We start from the raw sequence: 19,704 nt of genomic DNA, 5'->3' as shown, positions 1-19,704 counted from the left end.
AGTGGCCCAGCCAGTGCCCGGACTTGAACCTGATCTAACGTCTCTGGAGAGACCTGAAAATATCCGTGCAGCGACGCTCCCCATCCAACCTGACAGAGCTTGAGAGCATCTACATAGAAGAATGGGACAAACTCCCAAAATACAGCTGTGACAAGCTTGTAGCATCATACCCAAGAAGACTCAAGGCTGTAATCGCTGCGAAAGGTGCTTCAACAAATTACTGAGTAAAGGGTCTGAATACTTATGGGTGCCTGCTATCTCTATCTAGAGTGGCGCAACAGTCAGTGCAAGTGGCGTCACTACAGTCCCTGGTTCGAATCCAGGCTGTATCACATCCAGCCGTGATTGTGTGTACCATAGGGCGGTGCACAATTGGCCCAGCGTCGTCCGGGTTTGGCCGTCATTGTAAATAAGAGTTTGGTCTTAAGTGACTTGCCTAGTTAAATAAAAATAAAAATCTAGAAGGGGGCGCTGAGTATGAGAGTGGATGTATGAATGTTTGTCCTTTATTTTACTGATCAGTACCAGAATCCATATTTCATCAACGTACAGTTAGTTATATGCATACTTTCATAATTTCACCCTGATACATTATTCTTAAGTATTTGCATGAATGTGAGATGAAATGTCATTATGTCGTGCTATCATTTGTTCTCTCTTCCCTCTCTCTCTTCCCTCATCACAGGTGACGAACTGCACCTGTGACCAGTGGGAATAGTATATAGTGGAGTGCTATGGGGTGGGGCTTCAAGTCTCCTGGTTCAAGGCCTGGGAGAACATGAGTGAAGGTGTGTCTGTTGGGAGGCCTTCTTATTGCCACCCGTACCATGTGTTTGTTATTTTCAGCCTGGCCATGTACTTGTAATAAATATCCCTTAAACTTTGCATCAGACAACATGATCCTGTGATTCCTTTCATAGATACGGCCTGTCCGTGACAATTTCCTATGAATACCCTTTTCATAATAATGCACAACTCATGAACATCTTTGACTACATTTATAAAGCATTATGACCAAGGCTGTATAACGCCTTATAAAGCAAATAAATATTGTATTGCGTAAAAGAATTTGAGCAGGATGAATGCTTTACATCAATTCCTATTTGTCAGTAGAGTCAAAATAAATAGCTTGCGTGGCCATTTTAATGCATGTTCAGGAGCCATTCAGGAGTGCTGTTGTCACTCACCAAGGAAAGTGCTGGCGATATACTCTGAGACTTGGTTTCCTGACCGGCTGGTTTCTGACAACTGGGTGAGCTCTCTGTTCAGCATCCTTTTGAACTGGGGGACAAGATCAGACACCAGGCATCAGTGACACAAGTTCATACATGGATATACTGTTCCATGTGGAAAGTAGAAAATGCCTCAGTAGAACAAGTTTAGCAGCATTAGAGTTCTTCTCACACTTTAATGTGGATGACTGACTTATCTCTTTTTGCATTAACATGATGTTTGGTGTGATTGTTTTACACCACACATTTAAGTGTCAGGAGTAACTAATGAGTAAATCAAATGACAGTAGTGATTTCCTTGATCACATCAAAAATAAAATGTGTGAAATTAGATATCAATAGACTAATAGTAGTCAAGTAAGACACAATTATATCAATAAAACCAGAAACTGAATCAGTAACTTCTATCATGACACAACCTCATACAAACCCCAAGTCTCTTCAGTGCATCACACATTTTGTTGTTGTTTATTTCATACTAAACACATGCACAACAAATATTGCACCATGTTTAGCTGAATTAGCTCTGTGGGTATTTTCCATCTGCAGGGACACAATCATTCCATGAATGGGGATAAATGGAAAAACCAGAGAAATATAGCCATATCACTTGCAGACAGTGCAGCAGACAGTCCAGACAGAAAGAAGGGGGACATTATTTTTTAAACAGAGCAGTGTGGTTGCCATGGCGAATCTTGGTACACAGAGGCAGCCGTGCTCAGTGAATGGTTCATTGAGAGTAGGGCATTGGGAAGGGAGGGCACAACGTCTTCAGCTGGGCTCAGCAAATTATGTAATCACGTGGGTACGAGATGGCGGAGCGCACAACGCCAGCCATACAAACCACCATATGGTCTTAAAGGAGATGGTGCATGTACACACACACACACACACACACACACACACACACACACACACACACACACACACACACACACACACACACACACACAGGATGGAACGTGTAGTGTACTCACAGGGAAACAGGCATGTGTGTACACACACAATATGTGATAACTTGTCTAGACAATAATAGGCAGTTTTATTCATTACTTAGCCAAAAGTATGTGGACACCCATTCAAAATAGTGGATTCGGCTATTTGTTACGGTGTATAAAATTGAGCACACAGCCATGCAATCTGGAGTGTAAAGCTCTCTGCCATTGAACTCTGGAGCAGTGGAAACGGGTTCTCTGGAGTGATGAATCGCGCTTCACCATCTGGCAGTCCAACGGACGAATCTGGGTTTGGCGGATGCCAGGAGGACACTACCTGCCCCAATAAATAGTGCCAACTGTAAAGTTTGGTGGATGAGGAATAATGGTCTGGGGCTGTTTTTCATGGTTCGGGCTAGGCCCCTTAGTTCCAGTGAAGGGAAATCTTAACACAGCAGCATAGAATGGCATTCTAGATGATTCTGTACTTCCAACTTTGTGGCAACAGTTTGGGGAAGGCCCTTTCCTGTTTCAGCATGACAATGCCCCTATACACAAAGTGTGGTCCATACAGAAATGGTTTGTCGAGATCGGTTCGGAAGAACTTGACTGGCCTGCACAGAGCCCTGACCCCATGTTTGTCGAGATCGGTGTGGAAGAACTTGACTGGCCTGCACAGAGCCCTGATCCCATCGAACACGTTTGGGATGAATTGGAACGTCGACTGCGAGCTAGGGCTAATCGCCTGACATCAATACCTAACCTCACTAATGCTCTTGTGGCTGAATGAAAGAAAGTCCACGCAGCAATGTTCCAACATGTAGTGGAAAGCCTTCCCAGAAGAGTGGAGGCTGTTATAGCTGCAAAGGGGGGACCAACTCCATATGAATACCCATGATTTTGGAATGAGATGTTCAACGAGCAGGTGTCCACATACTTTTGTAGTGTACCATCTCACTGACATAATATGCTAAAACACAGATACATCCAAAAACATACTGTTCTACAGTGCACCAAAGCACACTTATCGTTATGCAGACCCATTAAGAAGTTTGCAATGCAATAACAGAAAATGAAATTCTGACAGCCTTACACCTTGAGCCCACACACATTCCCGTGCACTCACCTGTATGAGTGTCCAAGACACAGAGAACAAAGTGACTTCGGGCAACCCAGTGGACACATGTTCAATCAAAAACAAAGACGAGCGAGCAGTAAAAACCAACTCGGGTGAATAAAATCCAGCAAGAGATTCTATGGGTCTACAGGTTCGTCACAACCTGACAGTCCGTAGGTCCGAGATTGATAGAGGGGAAAAGATCTAACAGTCGTCAGCCAAAGACGAGGTGTGCCTGTAGCCCTGAGCTGAGTAAGGAGGACAGAGGGCACAGAGGGGACATGGGGGACAGGCGGTGCAGGGCAAGGGGACAGACAGTCCAGCTAGGTGCAGGACACCAGAGCGCATGGCTGACTGCTGCTCCTTCATCCACCATCACACTCTCAATGTAAACACAGAGACCGAGAGGAAGGAGTGAAAGATAGAAGGAGGGAGGGAGGGATGGGCAGAGTATGAGCGAGGAAAGTCTCTCCCTCCCTGTGTGTATCTCCCCTTGAACTGCCTACATGCGGGATGCCCCCTAGCCAATCAGCTACAGAGGCTGGAGGGATGCGAGGGATCTGATTGGTTGTGGGTGTAAAGGGGAGGGGAGGGTGAGAGGTGGAGGCTGAGAGAGAGAGGGGGATACATAATGCATCCAGGAGGAGTGGAGTGGAAAGAAGGGATGGGAATCGATGCGACTGGTTAACTCCTTCAATGGGAAGTATGGGCTCCATTCATGTGTTGGTGTGTGTTTGTGTCTGAATGGGAGGGCGTGTGCATCAGCTCAATCCTCTTTGTCTGCCCAAATTTTAAGCAGAGGGAGAATGCAGCAGCAGTTCAACTGCCTACAAGACCTACTTGGTGGAGGGTCCAAATAATAAGTGGTCATATCTGTGAATCTGTGGTTACCATGGCGCCGTGAGGTTGCATACGCAGAAAGCTCTGTAAATATTGTACATATTTTAATAGTTTTAGGTGTTTTTGGACAGAATTTGTATTTATTTTTATTTTGTTAGCTAATTAAGTTTTGATTGTATATACACTGAACCAGAATATAAATGCAACATGTAAGTGTTGGTCCCATGTTTCATGAGCTGAAATAAAATATCCCAGAAATGTTCCATTTGCACAAAAAGCTTATTTCTCAAAAATGTTGTGCACAAATTTGTTTACATTCCTGTTAGTGAGCATTTCTCCTTTGCCAAGATAATCCATAAACCTGACAGGTGTGGCATATAAAGAAGCTGATTAAACAGCATGATCATTAGAAAGGTGCACCTTGTGCTGGGGACAATAAAAGGCCACTTTAAAATGTGCAGTTTTGGCACACAACACAATGCCACAGATGTCTCAAGTTTTGGAGCGTGCAATTGGCCCATTGTCGTGCCATTCATCCACTGCCATCACCTCATGTTTCAGCATGATAATGCACAGCCGGCCCCATGTCACAAGGATCTGTACACAATTCCTGGAAGCTGAACATTTCCCAGTTCTTCCATGGCCTGCATATTCATCAGACATGTCACCCATTGAGCCTGTTAGGGATGCTCTGGATCGACCTGTACAATGGCGTGTTCCAGTTCCTGCCAATATCCAGAAACTTCGCACAGCCATTGAAGAGGAGTCGGAAAACATTCCACAGGCCACAATCAACAGCCTGATCAACTCTATGCGAAGGAGATGTGTCGCACTGCATGAGGCAAATGGTGGTCACACCAGATATGGCTGGTTTTCTGATCAACGCCCCTACCTTTTTTTAAGGTATCTGTGACCTGCCGGAGACCTGGAACTCCACGTGGGTCGTGCGCGCTGGGACCACCAGGTTAGAGTGGCAGCGGCCACGCGGTGTGGAGCGTTTGTATGGCCTGTGCAGAGGGGAGAGAACAGGGATAGACAGACACAAGCTACAGAAGAGGCTACGCTAATGCAAAGGAGATTGTAGTCCACTTGTCATTCCAATCTCCTTTGCATTAGCGTAGCCTCTTCTGTAGCTTGTCTACTATGTGTCTGTCTATCCCTGTTCTCTCCCCTCTGCACAGGCCATACAAACGCTCCACACCGCGTGGCCGCTGCCACTCTAACCTGGTGGTCCCAGCGCGCACGACTCCACGTGGAGTTCCAGGTCTCCGGCAGCCTCTGGAACTGCCGGTCTGCGGCCAACAAGGCTGAGTTCATCTCAGCCTATGCTACCCTCCAGTCCCTAGACTTCCTGGCGCTGACGGAAACATGGATTACCACAGATAACACTGCTACTCCTACTGCTCTCTCCTCGTCTGCCCACGTGTTCTCGCATACCCCTAGAGCATCGAGCCAGCGGGGTGGTGGCACTGGAATCCTCATCTCTCCCAAGTGGACATTCTCTCTTTCTCCCCTGACCCATCTGTCTATCTCCTCATTTGAATTCCATGCTGTCACAGTTACCAGCCCTTTCAAGCTTAACATCCTTATCATTTATCGCCCTCCAGGTTCCCTTGGAGAGTTCATCAATGAGCTTGACGCCTTGATAAGTTCCTTTCCTGAGGATGGCTCACCTCTCACAGTTCTGGGTGACTTTAACCTGTTAGGGCTAGGGGGCAGTATTGACACGGCTGGATAAAAAACATACCCGATTTAATCTGGTTACCACTCCTACCCAGTAACTAGAATATGCATATACTTATTACATATGGATAGAAAACACCCTACATTTTCTAAAACTGTTTGAATGGTGTCTGTGAGTATAACAGAACTCATTTGGCAGGCAAAACCCTGAGACATTTTCTGACAGGAAGTGGATACCTGATGTGTTGTATTACCTTTAAACCTATCCCATTGAAAAACACAGGGGCTGAGGAATATTTTGGCACTTCCTATTGCTTCCACTAGATGTCACCAGCCTTTACAAAGTGTTTTGAGTCTTCTGGAGGGAGATCTGACCGAACAAGAGCCATGGAACGATGATGGCCCATTAGACACCTGGCGCGCGAGTTCATGTTGGGTACCCTCGTTCCAATACGTTATAAAAGAGTATGCATTCGTCCACCTTGAATATTATTCATGTTCTGGTTAAAAAGGCCCTAATGATTTATGCTATACAACGTTTGACATGTTTGAACGAACGTAAATATATTTTTTCCCCTCGTTCATGACGAGAAGTCCGGCTGGCTTAGATCATGTGCTAACAAGACGGAGATTTTTGGACATAAATGATGAGCTTTTTTGAACAAAACTACATTCGTTATGGACCTGTGATACCTGGAAGTGACATCTGATGAAGAGAATCAAAGGTAATGGATTATTTACATAGTATTTTCGATTTTAGATCTCCCCAACATGACGTCTAGTCTGTATCGCAACGCGTATTTTTCTGGGCGCAGTGCTCAGATTATTGCAAAGTGTGATTTCCCAGTAAGGTTATTTTTAAATCTGGCAAGTTGATTGCGTTCAAGAGATGTAAATCTATAATTCTTTAAATGACAATATAATATTTTACCAATGTTTTCTAATTTTAATTATTTAATTAGTGGTGCTGACTTGACTGCCGGTTATTGGAGGGAAACGATTTCCTCAACATCAATGCCATAGTAAAACGCTGTTTTTGGATATAAATATGAACTTGATAGAACTAAAAATGCATGCATTGTCTAACATAATGTCCTAGGAGTGTCATCTGATGGAGATTGTAAAAGGTTAGTGCATCATTTTAGCTGGTTTTATGGTTTTGGTGACCCTGTCTTTGACTTGACAAAACATTACACACAACTCTTGTAAATGTACTGTCCTAACATACTCTAAATTTATGCTTTCGCCGTAAAACCTTTTTGAAATCGTAAAACGTGGTTAGATTAAGGAGATGTTTATCTTTCAAAGGGTGTAAAATAGTTGTATGTTTGAAAAATTTGAATTTTGACATTTATTTGGATTCAAATTTGCCGCTCTTGAAATGCACCTGCTGTTGATGGAGTGCACCACGGGTGGCACGCTAGCGTCCCACCTAGCCCATAGAGGTTAACCTCCCCACGTCTACCTTTGACTCATTCCTCTCTGCCTCCTTCTTTCCACTCCTCTCCTCTTTTGACCTCACCCTCTCACCTCCCCCCCTACTCACAAGGCAGGCAATACGCTTGACCTCATCTTTACTAGATGCTGTTCTTCCACTAATCTCATTGCAACTCCCCTCCAAGTCTCCGACCACTACCTTGTATCCTTTTCCCTCTCGCTCTCATCCAACACTTCTCACTCTGCCCCTACTCGGATGGTATTGCGCCGTCCCAACCTTCGCTCTCTCTCTCCCGCTACTCTCTCCTCTTCCATCCTATCATCTCTTCCCTCTGCTCAAACCTTCTCCAACCTATCTCCTGATTCTGCCTCCTCAACCCTCCTCTCCTCCCTCTCTGCATCCTTTGATTTCCTCTGTCCCCTATCCTCCAGGCTGGCTCGGTCCTCCCCTCCTGCTCCGTGGCTCGACGACTCACTGCGAGCTCACAGAACAGGGCTCCGGGCAGCCGAGCGGAAATGGAGGAAAACTCCGCCTCCCCTGCGGACCTGGCATCCTTTCACTCCCTCCTCTCTACATTTTCCTCTTTTGTCTCTGCTGCTAAAGCCACTTTCTACCACTCTAAACTCCAAGCATCTGCCTCTAACCCTAGGAAGCTCTTTGCTACCTTCTCCTCCCTCCTGAATCCTCCTCCCCTCCCCTCCTCCCTCTCTGCGGATGACTTCGTCAACCATTTTGAAAAGAAGGTTGACGACATCCGATCCTCGTTTGCTAAGTCAAACGACACCGCTGGTCCTGCTCACACTGCCCTACCCTGTGCTTTGACCTCTTTCTCCCCTCTCTCTCCAGATGAAATCTCGCGTCTTGTGACGGCCGGCCGCCCAACAACCTGCCCACTTGACCCTATCCCCTCCTCTCTTCTCCAGACCATTTCCGGAGACCTTCTCCCCTACCTCACCTCGCTCATCAACTCATCCTTGACCGCTGGCTACGTCCCTTCCGTCTTCAAGAGAGTGAGAGTTGCACCCCTTCTGAAAAAACCTACACTCGATCCCTCCGATGTCAACAACTACAGACCAGTATCCCTTCTTTCCTTTCTCTCCAAAACTCTTGAACGTGCCGTCCTTGGCCAGCTCTCTTGCTATCTCTCTCAGAATGACCTTCTTGATCCTAATCAGTCAGGTTTCAAGACTGGGCATTCAACTGAGACTGCTCTTCTCTGTGTCACGGAGGCTCTCCGCACTGCTAAAGCTAACTCTCTCTCCTCTGCTCTCATCCTTCTAGACCTATCTGCTGCCTTTGATACTGTGAACCATCAGATCCTCCTCTCCACCCTCTCCGAGCTGGGCATCTCCGGCGCGGCCCACGCTTGGATTGCGTCCTACCTGACAGGTCGCTCCTACCAGGTGGCGTGGCGAGAATCTGTCTCCGCACCACGTGCTCTCACCACTGGTGTCCCCCAGGGCTCTGTTCTAGGCCCTCTCCTATTCTCGCTATACACCAAGTCACTTGGCTCTGTCATATCCTCACATGGTCTCTCATATCATTGCTATGCAGATGACACACAATTAATCTTCTCCTTTCCCCCTTCTGACAACCAGGTGGCGAATCGCATCTCTGCATGTCTGGCAGACATATCAGTGTGGATGACGGATCACCACCTCAAGCTGAACCTCGGCAAGACGGAGCTGCTCTTCCTCCCGGGGAAGGACTGCCCGTTCCATGATCTCGCCATCACGGTTGACAACTCCCTTGTGTCCTCCTCCCAGAGTGCTAAGAGCCTCGGCGTGACCCTGGACAACACCCTGTCGTTCTCCACTAACATCAAGGCGGTGACCCGATCCTGTAGGTTCATGCTCTACAACATTCGCAGAGTACGACCCTGCCTCACACAGGAAGCGGCGCAGGTCCTAATCCAGGCACTTGTCATCTCCCGTCTGGATTACTGCAACTCGTTGTTGGCTGGGCTCCCTGCCTGTGCCATTAACCTCTATGGGCTAGGTGGGATGCTAGCGTGCCACCCGTGGTGCACTCCATCAACAGCAGGTGCATTTCAAGAGCGGCAAATTTGAATCCAAATAAATGTCAAAATTCTAATTTTTCAAACATACAACTATTTTACACCCTTTGAAAGATAAACATCTCCTTTATCTAACCACGTTTTACGATTTCAAAAAGGTTTTACGGCGAAAGCATAAATTTAGAGTATGTTAGGACAGTACATTTACAAGAGTTGTGTGTAATGTTTTGTCAATTCAAAGACATGGTCACCAAAACCATAAAACCAGCTAAAATGATGCACTAACCTTTTACAATCTCCATCAGATGACACTCCTAGGACATTATGTTAGACAATGCATGCATTTTTAGTTCTATCAAGTTCATATTTATATCCAAAAACAGCGTTTTACTATGGCATTGATGTTGAGGAAATCGTTTCCCTCCAATAACCGGCAGTCAAGTCAGCGTCACAAATTAAATAATTAAAATTAGAAAACATTGGTAAAATATTATATTGTCATTTAAAGAATTATAGATTTACATCTCTTGAACGCAATCAACTTGCCAGATTTAAAAATAACCTTACTGGGAAATCACACTTTGCAATAATCTGAGCACTGCGCCCAGAAAAATACGCGTTGCGATACAGACTAGACGTCATGTTGGGGAGATCTAAAATCGAAAATACTATGTAAATAATCCATTACCTTTGATTCTCTTCATCAGATGTCACTTCCAGGTATCACAGGTCCATAACGAATGTGGTTTTGTTCAAAAAAGCTCATCATTTATGTCCAAAAATCTCCGTCTTGTTAGCACATGATCTAAGCCAGCCGGACTTCTCGTCATGAACGAGGGGAAAAAATATATTTACGTTCGTTCAAACATGTCAAACGTTGTATAGCATAAATCATTAGGGCCTTTTTTAACCAGAACATGAATAATATTCAAGGTGGACGAATGCATACTCTTTTATAACGTATTGGAACGAGGGTACCCAACATGAACTCGCGCGCCAGGTGTCTAATGGGACATCATCGTTCCATGGCTCTTGTTCGGTCAGATCTCCCTCCAGAAGACTCAAAACACTTTGTAAAGGCTGGTGACATCTAGTGGAAGCAATAGGAAGTGCCAAAATATTCCTCAGCCCCTGTGTTTTTCAATGGGATAGGTTTAAAGGTAATACAACACATCAGGTATCCACTTCCTGTCAGAAAATGTCTCAGGGTTTTGCCTGCCAAATGAGTTCTGTTATACTCACAGACACCATTCAAACAGTTTTAGAAACTTTAGAGTGTTTTCTATCCATATATAATAAGTATATGCATATTCTAGTTACTGGGTAGGATTAGTAACTAGATTAAATCGGGTACATTTTTTTTATCCAGACGTGCAAATGCTGCCCCCTAGCCCTAACAGGTTAAACCCCTACAACTCATCCAGAACGCCGCAGCCCGTCTGGTGTTCAACCTTCCCAAGTTCTCTCACGTCACCCCGCTCCTCCGCTCTCTCCACTGGCTTCCAGTCGAAGCTCGCATCCGCTACAAGACCATGGTGCTTGCCTACGGAGCTGTGAGGGGAACGGCACCTCCGTACCTTCAGGCTCTGATCAGGCCCTACACCCAAACAAGGGCACTGCGTTCATCCACCTCTGGCCTGCTCGCCTCCCTACCTCTGAGGAAGCACAGTTCCCGCTCAGCCCAGTCAAAACTGTTCGCTGCTCTGGCACCCCAATGGTGGAACAAGCTCCCTCACGACGCCAGGACAGCGGAGTCAATCACCACCTTCCGGAGACACCTGAAACCCCACCTCTTTAAGGAATACCTGGGATAGGATAAAGTAATCCTTCTAACCCCCCCTTAAAAGATTTAGATGCACTATTGTAAAGTGGTTGTTCCACTGGATATTATAAGGTGAATGCACCAATTTGTAAGTCGCTCTGGATAAGAGCGTCTGCTAAATTACTTAAATGTAAATGTATCTGTATTCCCAGTCATGTAAAATCCATAGATTAGGGCCTAATGAATGTATCTTTAATTGACTGATTTCCTTATATGAACTGTAACTCAGTAAAATCTTTGAAATTGTTGCATGTTGCGTTTATATATTGATCCACAGTAGTGCAAGACTGGTAAGTCAGTTATTTTACCAACTGAACTGACTGTTTTCATTTGAAACAACGAGATGGCAGAGGCTTGAAGACTGTTGAATATGGCAGAGGATCACTAAAGTCTTTCCACAATGGTTGTTTCAAGGTGGACTGTAGTGTTGACTGTAGTGAGCTTCAAGCGCCTCAAGCTTAGTGGCCGCATGGCTTCACCCATGTGGGTGCTACATGTTTTCGGAGGAGTTTACCAAGGAGTCTACGACAGGGGATGGAAAGAAGTGGCCTGGTTTCTGACTAGTTTCCCCCTGGATCTGACCATCGTTTCCCCCCAGCTCAACCCTTCATCTGGTCCTCCACTCTTCATCTGGGCCTCAGTTGGAAGAGAAATGGATGGTGCGGGTGAGGAAGGTGCGCATGGAGAGTGGATCAGACATATGATGTGACCCGTTGGACTTCCACCTCCCTCTGTGGATGACTGTGGAAGATCTTCCACCCAGAACCGAAAATCGCTATACAAATGAAATCTATTATTATTATTATGTCTATTAGACATTTCCTTGACCTTGGCATTCCAGCTGTTACAGTGCATTCAGAATGTATTCAGACCCTTGACTTTTTCAAAATGTTGTTACGTTACAGCCTTATTCTAAAATGGATTAAATCAATACACAATACCCCATAATGACAAAGCAAAAACAGGTTTTTAGAAATCTTTGCAAATGTATCAACAAAAAAACCTGAAATATCACATTTACATAAGTATTCAGACCCTTTACTCAGTACTTTGTTGAAGCACCTTTGGCAGTGATTACAGCCTCGAGTCTTAGGTATGACGATACAAGCTTGGCACACCTGTATTTGGGGAGTTTCTCCCATTTTTCTCTGCAGATCCTCTCAAGCTCTGTCAGGTTGGATGGGGAGCATCACTGCACAGCTATTTTCAGGTCTATCCAGAGATGTTAGATCGGGCTCAAGTCCGGGCACTGGCTGGGCCACTCAAGGACATTCAGAGACTTGTCCGAAGCCACTTCTGCGTTGTCTTGGCTGTGTGCTTAGGGTCGTTGTCCTGTTGGAAGGTGAACCTTCGCCCCAGTCTGAGAGCTTTGGAGCAGGTTTTCATCAAGGATCTCTCTGTACATTGCACCTTTCATCTTTCCCTCGATCCTGACTAGTCTCCCCGTCCCTGCCACTGAAAAACATCACCACCGCAAGATGCTGCCACCACCATGATTCACTGTAGGGATGGTGCCAGATTTCCTCCAGACGCGATGCTTGGCATTCAGTCCAAAGAGTTCAATCTTGGTTTCATCAGACCAGATAATCTTGTTTTTCATGGTCTGAGTCCTTTAGGTGCCTTTGGCTCCAAGAGGGCTGTCATGTGCCTTTTACTGAGGAGCGGCTTCCGTTTCGCCACGCCATAAAGGCCTGATTGGTGTAGTGCTGCAGAGATGGTTGTCCTTCTGGAGGGTTCTCCCATCTCCACAGAATAAATCTGGAGCTCTGTCAGAGTGACCATCAGGTTCTTGGTCAACTCCCTGAGCTCAGTTTGGCTGGGCGGCCAGCTCTAGGAAGAGTCTTGGTGGTTCCAAACTTCTTCCTTTTAAAAATGGGGGCCACTGTGTTCTTGAGGACCTTCAATGCTGCAGAAATGTTTTGGTACCCTTCCCCAGATCTGTGCCTCGACACAATCCTGTCTCGGAGCTCCACGGATAATTCCTTCGACCTCATGGCTTGGTTTTTGCTCTGACATGCACTGTCAACTGTGGGACCTCAAGTTGTAGAAAAATCTCAAGGATGATCAATGGAAACAGGATGCACCTGAGCTCAATTCCGATTCTCATAGCAAAGGGTTTTAATACTTGAATACCTTAATTTTCATACATTTTCAAAAATTCTAAATACCTGTTTTCGCTTTGTCATTATGGTGTATTGTGTGTAGATTGATGAGGAAAAATAATAGTTTAATCCACTTTAGAATAAGGCTGTAATGTAACAAAATGTGGAAAAAGTCAAGGGGTCTGAATACTTTCCGAATGCACTGTATACTGTGCCATTTTCAAAAGCTATTGAGATGGCATAGCGAACAAAAGCATCATATCACTTCAATCAACCACTGTCTTGATGCATTAAGGAAAACAGCATATGCTACACCAGGAACTGAATTCTCCAATCTAATATACTGTACAGGTAAAGAATAACATCACTTTGTAAATCTTAAACATAAGACAAGTGATCGACATGAACACAGGGCAATGTGAGACTGATGAGAGCGATGAAAGGTGCTGTGGGCAATGGTATTCAAATTTGGGTTCGCGACCCTTAGTGGGTTCACGGGGGAAGTGCAGTGGGGCCACGTTATTGTATGGGATAATATACAACTGTTTTTGAGAAAGATAATTAGAAAAAATACAATTTTATTGAGTAAAAATCTATTTATTGGTTTCTTTTAATTTTGATAAGAGATTCAAATGCAATGAATTTAAGGTTATTTGTTGATGTAAAAATCAAAATTGACCAATTTTACGGTTGTGTCATCAATTTGGGGTGGGGTTGCGAGAAATTAGAGTGGAAAAAATGGGGTCCCTGCTGAAAAAGCTTGAATACCACTGCTTTAAGCAATCATTCCCAGGTTTTTACTGTAGATGAGGCTCAGTTCAAATGCAACACAGCTCACCTTGTTGGAAGCCATCTCGCTGACTGAGTGACGGGTCTGCAGGGTCTCCAGCTGGTCCAGACACCAGTCCAGCTCCTCCAGTGTCTCTATGGCCAGCTTCTGGTAGGGCTCCTCTGAGGAGGTCAAAGGTCATTATGATGTTAAAGCCCTGAGAGAGACCACCAGAGACCATCCCATCCAGGCCCTAGTCTAGACTGAGCCCCAGATCCTTTGGTTCATGTCCAAACCCTCAAACAAGGGGGGGGGATTTAAAAAAACTAAATGTATTGTATTTCAGTGTTTACCAGAATTTGTCATTTGAGTCTGATAATTATCTGTAGAAAACAGTTAATCTGATAATACCTGCTTCATATAGCTTATGTTTTCTAGTTTCTTGAAATACAGTACTTTGCAAATGCAACTTATTTCTATGTGGAAACTGAAATAGTAAATTCATTCCTTTTCCATTTTAGTAGATACTCTTATCCAGAGCAACTTACAGTAGTGAGTGCATACATTTTCATATTGGTCCCCCAGCGGGAATCGAACCCAAAACCCTACTGTTCCAAGCACCATGCTCTACCAACTGCGCCACATCATCACAAACCACTTGATGTCTCAATTACTGTATTGTGCATTGTTTTTCTTCATGGTGATGGAACGTCTACAGTTATAAACCTAGATGACCAGCCTATGTACAATACAGTAATGTACATTTACATTAAGTGGTTTGTAAGGATGATAAATTAATCCTGATCAAAAAGTGATTGTTTTCCATGTTATTTGATCAAGAAAAATATTGAATTTGATGTGGATGTTTTGGGTCATTTCCCATAACTTTGAACCTTTTGATGTAAATGTTTGAGGACAGAGTTTTGTTCTTTCTGGATTCCATTAGAATGATGATCACAGAGAAAAGGACAGGGCAACAACTCTTACAATTCCAACTGTTGACCCCTGCAAGATAACTATCTTAATTATCTTTCAAAAAATGGTGAAAACATTTTTTGCCCGCTACAGATGTCTATATCGGTCCGCTTTTGTGGAAAAAATATTTACTTTAATTTGTACTTTTTTTTTATTCATCAGATTTTTCAGGGGGTGCTGCAGCACCCCTACTTCACACGGCTATGCAGGCGTGATCACTTTCTCTTTATTTTACCCTAGTCCCACAGACTGTGGCCCTGACCCCTGTGTTCAGTTATCTGGCATTAGACTGTACGGCTCCTTTTCAAACCAGAGACTATACAATTAATTTTCTAGACATTTATTGCAGATTTTCTCTGGTTTGTTATCAGTGGAAACTAATTATCAAACCATGGCAGCTTCAAATACTACAAATGTCCTCCTGAGTACTTGTATTGAGCTATGGCATTTTGGATTGCCAAAGAAAATAGGACCAGTGTCTACATTTGTCCCCCCCCCCAAAAGGATGGAGATAGAAACACATATTTTTCTGTATGTCTCTTTACATCTTTGCATTCTCACTGCACTGCCCTTACCAACGTAAAGCTGACAGATAAACAATACTTGCAATTGTGGCAGTAACATCAAACCAATCTTATGGTTTGATCGTAGGCCAAGCTGTATTTTCAGTTCTTGTGAACTTATTATATTCACAGAGTACAGCAGACACTAGGGAACAACAAAACCAACTGTTGTGAAGTAATGTAAGAATTATGATCAGATGCGTAACCTATTGACCTGGTATGCTTGGCTTGGTATGAGTAGGCATTGAGGGAGGGTTGCTGCCTGATGGCCGCCTGTTGGGCCGATCCTGCAGATGAGTTATGACGGCAAAGTTGCTTCTGACTGTTCGGAGACTGGCGAGCACCTAAAGAGAGAGGGTGGAAGGGGACACTGATTTAGTGGTATGATGCATTATGCCCATGATATTCTACGCACAATATCCGGATTTCCTAAAACATAAGATCTCGTTTGGGTTTTTCGATTTTTAATGGGAGCTATGTCTGTCCCAAGACAATCAAATGAAAATCAGAATGTTACGGTTTTGGAACTTTGATGCCAGCATAGAGGGTAGCTGATCAAACTCTGCCTATGGCTCTGTAGCCTGGTGCCAGATCTGTTTGGGCTGTATAGCCTGCACCTATCGTGACAATGACCAGTTGGCTATACTGCACAAAAAGTACTGGGACCAGGCTAATGTCTCTGTCTTTGGCATGTGCAGGTCGTACATAATTGTACATTTTAGTAATTTAGCAGACGCTCTTATCCAAAGCGACATACAGGAGAAATTAGGGTTAAGTGCCTTGCTCAAGGGCACATCGACAGCTTGGGGATTCAAACCAGCGACCTTTCGGTTACTGGCCCAACAGTCTTTACCGCTAGGCTACCTGCCGCCACTCAGGCATCATACACCTATCACACACGTGAGCTCTAGTGAGACACTGAAATGCGCAGGGGTACAAAACATCCCTAAACACCTGTCTCAGGTACTTCGTGTGCCTTCATGTTGCAACTCAATACTGCTCCGAGTTCAAAATGTCACCCCGGTGAAAAAATCTGGGGGCAGTCGGCCCATAAAAGATCTCCGGCTCTGCTTCGACGCACGTCAATATTGGACTCCTCACATGTTTTGTAACCCTAGTTGAGTTGTGACACACAATGACACGCGCTCCGTGCAGATGGGTTATTGCAGCAAAAGCCGGTGGTCTGGGTTGGAAGAGTATCGCTGGCGCACAGACCTTTGAAATGTTTGAATCCTTCCCGACTGTAATGTGCTTTGTGGATTGAAATAAAGCATTTCATGTGTGTGTGTTTGTGTGTAATGAATGGCGCCCTAACTCTTAAAACACCACCAAGACAGCACTGTGCATCACATGATTTTCCACGCAAGAAGTACAGAAGGCTGGCTCACTGTACTGCACACAATAATGCAGTGTATTACCATACACTTAAAGAGAAAACGCAGGAACATAGCACTGACCTGTGCAAATGGTGTCACAATCATGTCTTCTCCATGTCTAAAAGGACAGAAGAAAACAAAAACACTGGGTTAGATACTACATCTTCAACAAATAGGTGAAGAACAGAATATCACCATCTTACAAGGGCAATATTGATATAATATACTGTATACTGGGGCTCTATGGTACGCCCTGAGTGTAAAGCAATGGGCGTCCTAAATGCAGCCTTTAACACCCATATATCCTGTATCCAGTTAACACATTGGACACATGGAGAGGAAACAAGTGACATGCACACAACTGACTGTAAGAACTGTGGGAAAAACAAACAAAAACCTTTGAAACTGTGCTGTGGGGGCATTATCATGCACATAATGTGTGGTCTTGTGGTCGAGCCTTTCTGTTAAGATTATAGGCCTCAGGCTATCCATGCAGCACACAAACAGCAGCAGGCTCAACCCAGATGCAAGGTCTGTGGGGTTTTTCTTTTGGGGATGGTTCAGGAGGAAAATGGGGTAAGGGATGTGTGCATGTGTGTGTGTATGGGCAGGGGGGTTAAAGGTTATGTGTTGGGGCAGGAGGTGGGTGGGGGTGTGTGGAGGGGTTAAGGGGTTTGTGAGGGAAGGAAGTGTCTGAAACCTGCAAACGCAGTGGGTCCTTAAAGGGGAAGTTAAATAGAAAAAATGTGTCACACGCATCTCTCACCGCGGCAGCCAACCGACTTCCCAGTGCTTCAAGCCCTCTTCCCTTTAAAGACAGAGCGAGAGTCCAGTGACTAAGCTAGACTTGACATGGGTAAACAGACTGTGACATGGCCTCCGATCTCCAGAAACAAACATCAACAATACGAGACAGGAAGGTTACGTTTTTAGGGACCTCTGCGGGAATCATAGTTGAAGGGTTAGCTATGACAGTATAAATATAAGAGAGTAGACATTGGTTAGTGAAACAGCAAGGGTGGGGGGAGAGCAACAACGGCAAAAAGAGAGACAGAAGGTCAGAAAAAACAATTCAGAAAGAGAGAGAGTGAGAGTGAGAGAGAGAGAGAGAGTGGGAAAAGGAAAGGGCCTGGAGAAGGGTTAAGGTTAGGAGGGTCATGCATCACTTTGGTCCAATGGTACTTACAGCTCACTGGCCATGGAGGAGTTGCGGGACATGGCTTTTGGTGAGAGGTCGAAGTCTGAGTCGGAGCGGTAGAGGAAGGACTCGCGGCGCTGGCTGTGGGGGTAGTTGGCCTGCAGGACCAGGCCGGAGCTGGGGCTGGCCTGGGGGTCCAGAGGGCTGCGTCCCACCGGCAGCCCATTCTCCACATCAAAACTTAGGGTGAGAGAAGAGAGAGAGAAGGGAAGATTCCTGTGAATAGGTGTCTGGAGCAGCGGAGCAGGAAGACAAGATGTCATTGTCCCTTCCTTTATTCTGTCCAGTGTGACGACAGATGTATGGAAGTCCGAAAATGTGTGAATCTTCAATCCAAAATCATCATTGTAGTTATCGTCATCAAAGAACACCACTGACCAATCTCTGCCTGCCTCATAGCTAATACACAGTATATTGAGAATAGAAAAGAGCTGACCTAGTGATAGCAGGCCTAGAGCAGCAGCCATTCCCTACAACCCCCACACCATTTATTTGAACGCAATCACGCTAGTGTCAGCACTGACTTCCCCACGTACGTCAGCATCGCCAAAGTCCACCGTCTCTGTCAGGGCCTTGGGCACCACTAAAACAAATGGTGCTGCTGGCACCTCTCCACCTCTGCAGCCAGACCCTGACCCCAAAATGTCAGGGTGATCAGTCCAAAGCCATCCAATCTCATAATAGGGCTGACTGTTTGATGGGACAGTGGAACTCCTCTCTCTCCCCTTTTCATATTTTGAGAATGCAATCAGATGTTCAGTTAGGAGATCGGAGGGGGAGAAAGGCAAGTGGGAGATACAGCGAGAATGCTGGATGTGGGGATTGAACCCCAGTCTCTGGAAGGAAGTCATCTAAGCTACAGTATGGGTCAAGAGACGGAATTGTTACCAATCAACCACAGGCTCTGCATGAGCAAAGTATATCCAATACAACAGGGACTTTATACATACCGCAGTCGGCAGGTGAATGCTTACAAAGTTATAATACTACAATATCCTCCTCCTTTAGGCTCTTTGGTAGGAATACGTGACCGTGCGTCTGACCTGTGTGACTCTCCTTTGTCCAATCGAACTCCAGAAGCGGAGTTGTTCCAGGGCGGTGCCACGGTATACAGGCGGCAGCTGCAAGGTCAGGCTGAGGTGGAGTTGTTCCAGGGCGGTGCCACGGTATACAGGCGGCAGCTGCAAGGTCAGGCTGAGGTGGAGTTGTTCCAGGGCGGTGCCACGGTATACAGGCGGCAGCTGCAAGGTCAGGCTGAGGTGGAGTTGTTCCAGGGCGGTGCCACGGTATACAGGCGGCAGCTGCAAGGTCAGGCTGAGGTGGAGTTGTTCCAGGGCGGTGCCACGGTATACAGGCGGCAGCTGCAAGGTCAGGCTGAGGTGGAGTTGTTCCAGGGCGGTGCCACGGTATACAGGCGGCAGCTGCAAGGTCAGGCTGAGGTGGAGTTGGAGAGAGTGGTTCTAAGAATAGCCCTCTATCATTGATGGAGGTACATGCGAGAGGGCTATACATAGCCTGAAACATACAGCACACCCCCCCTGGCTGGAGTCTCATATAATTACGTTAGGCTGAAACCCTCACCCCATACGGTACATACCCTTTCACTCGACTTCAAGTTCGACACGTTATGAATAGAA

General features: G+C 45.4%; 1 protein-coding gene across 9 annotated transcripts in view; it reads right to left on the bottom strand.

Annotated features, from left to right (window-relative positions):
• The window catches only part of LOC106613633 (cAMP-specific 3',5'-cyclic phosphodiesterase 4D), a 166,676-nt gene that overhangs the window by 19,658 nt on the left and 127,314 nt on the right, over positions 1 to 19,704 (bottom strand). For 5 of the 9 annotated variants that reach the window (XM_045687395.1, XM_045687398.1, XM_045687402.1 and 2 more), the window contains 6 exons: positions 18,056 to 18,247; positions 17,636 to 17,677; positions 16,951 to 16,987; positions 15,708 to 15,837; positions 14,025 to 14,137; positions 1,188 to 1,281 (listed from right to left, as the gene is read on the bottom strand). In XM_045687395.1, coding sequence (XP_045543351.1) covers positions 1,188 to 1,281; positions 14,025 to 14,137; positions 15,708 to 15,837; positions 16,951 to 16,987; positions 17,636 to 17,677; positions 18,056 to 18,247 — 608 coding nt within the window. The remainder of the gene's footprint in view (positions 1 to 1,187; positions 1,282 to 14,024; positions 14,138 to 15,707; positions 15,838 to 16,950; positions 16,988 to 17,635; positions 17,678 to 18,055; positions 18,248 to 19,704) is intronic. The other 4 variants (XM_045687396.1, XM_045687399.1, XM_045687401.1 and 1 more) reach the window with 1 other exon arrangement.

The sequence above is a fragment of the Salmo salar genome, chromosome ssa10 (genome assembly GCF_905237065.1).
Source record: "Salmo salar chromosome ssa10, Ssal_v3.1, whole genome shotgun sequence".
Classification (NCBI taxonomy): Eukaryota; Metazoa; Chordata; class Actinopteri; order Salmoniformes; family Salmonidae; genus Salmo; species Salmo salar.
The sequence above is the reverse complement of the archived record's forward strand: the minus strand, read 5'-3'. Positions and strand labels throughout refer to the sequence as shown.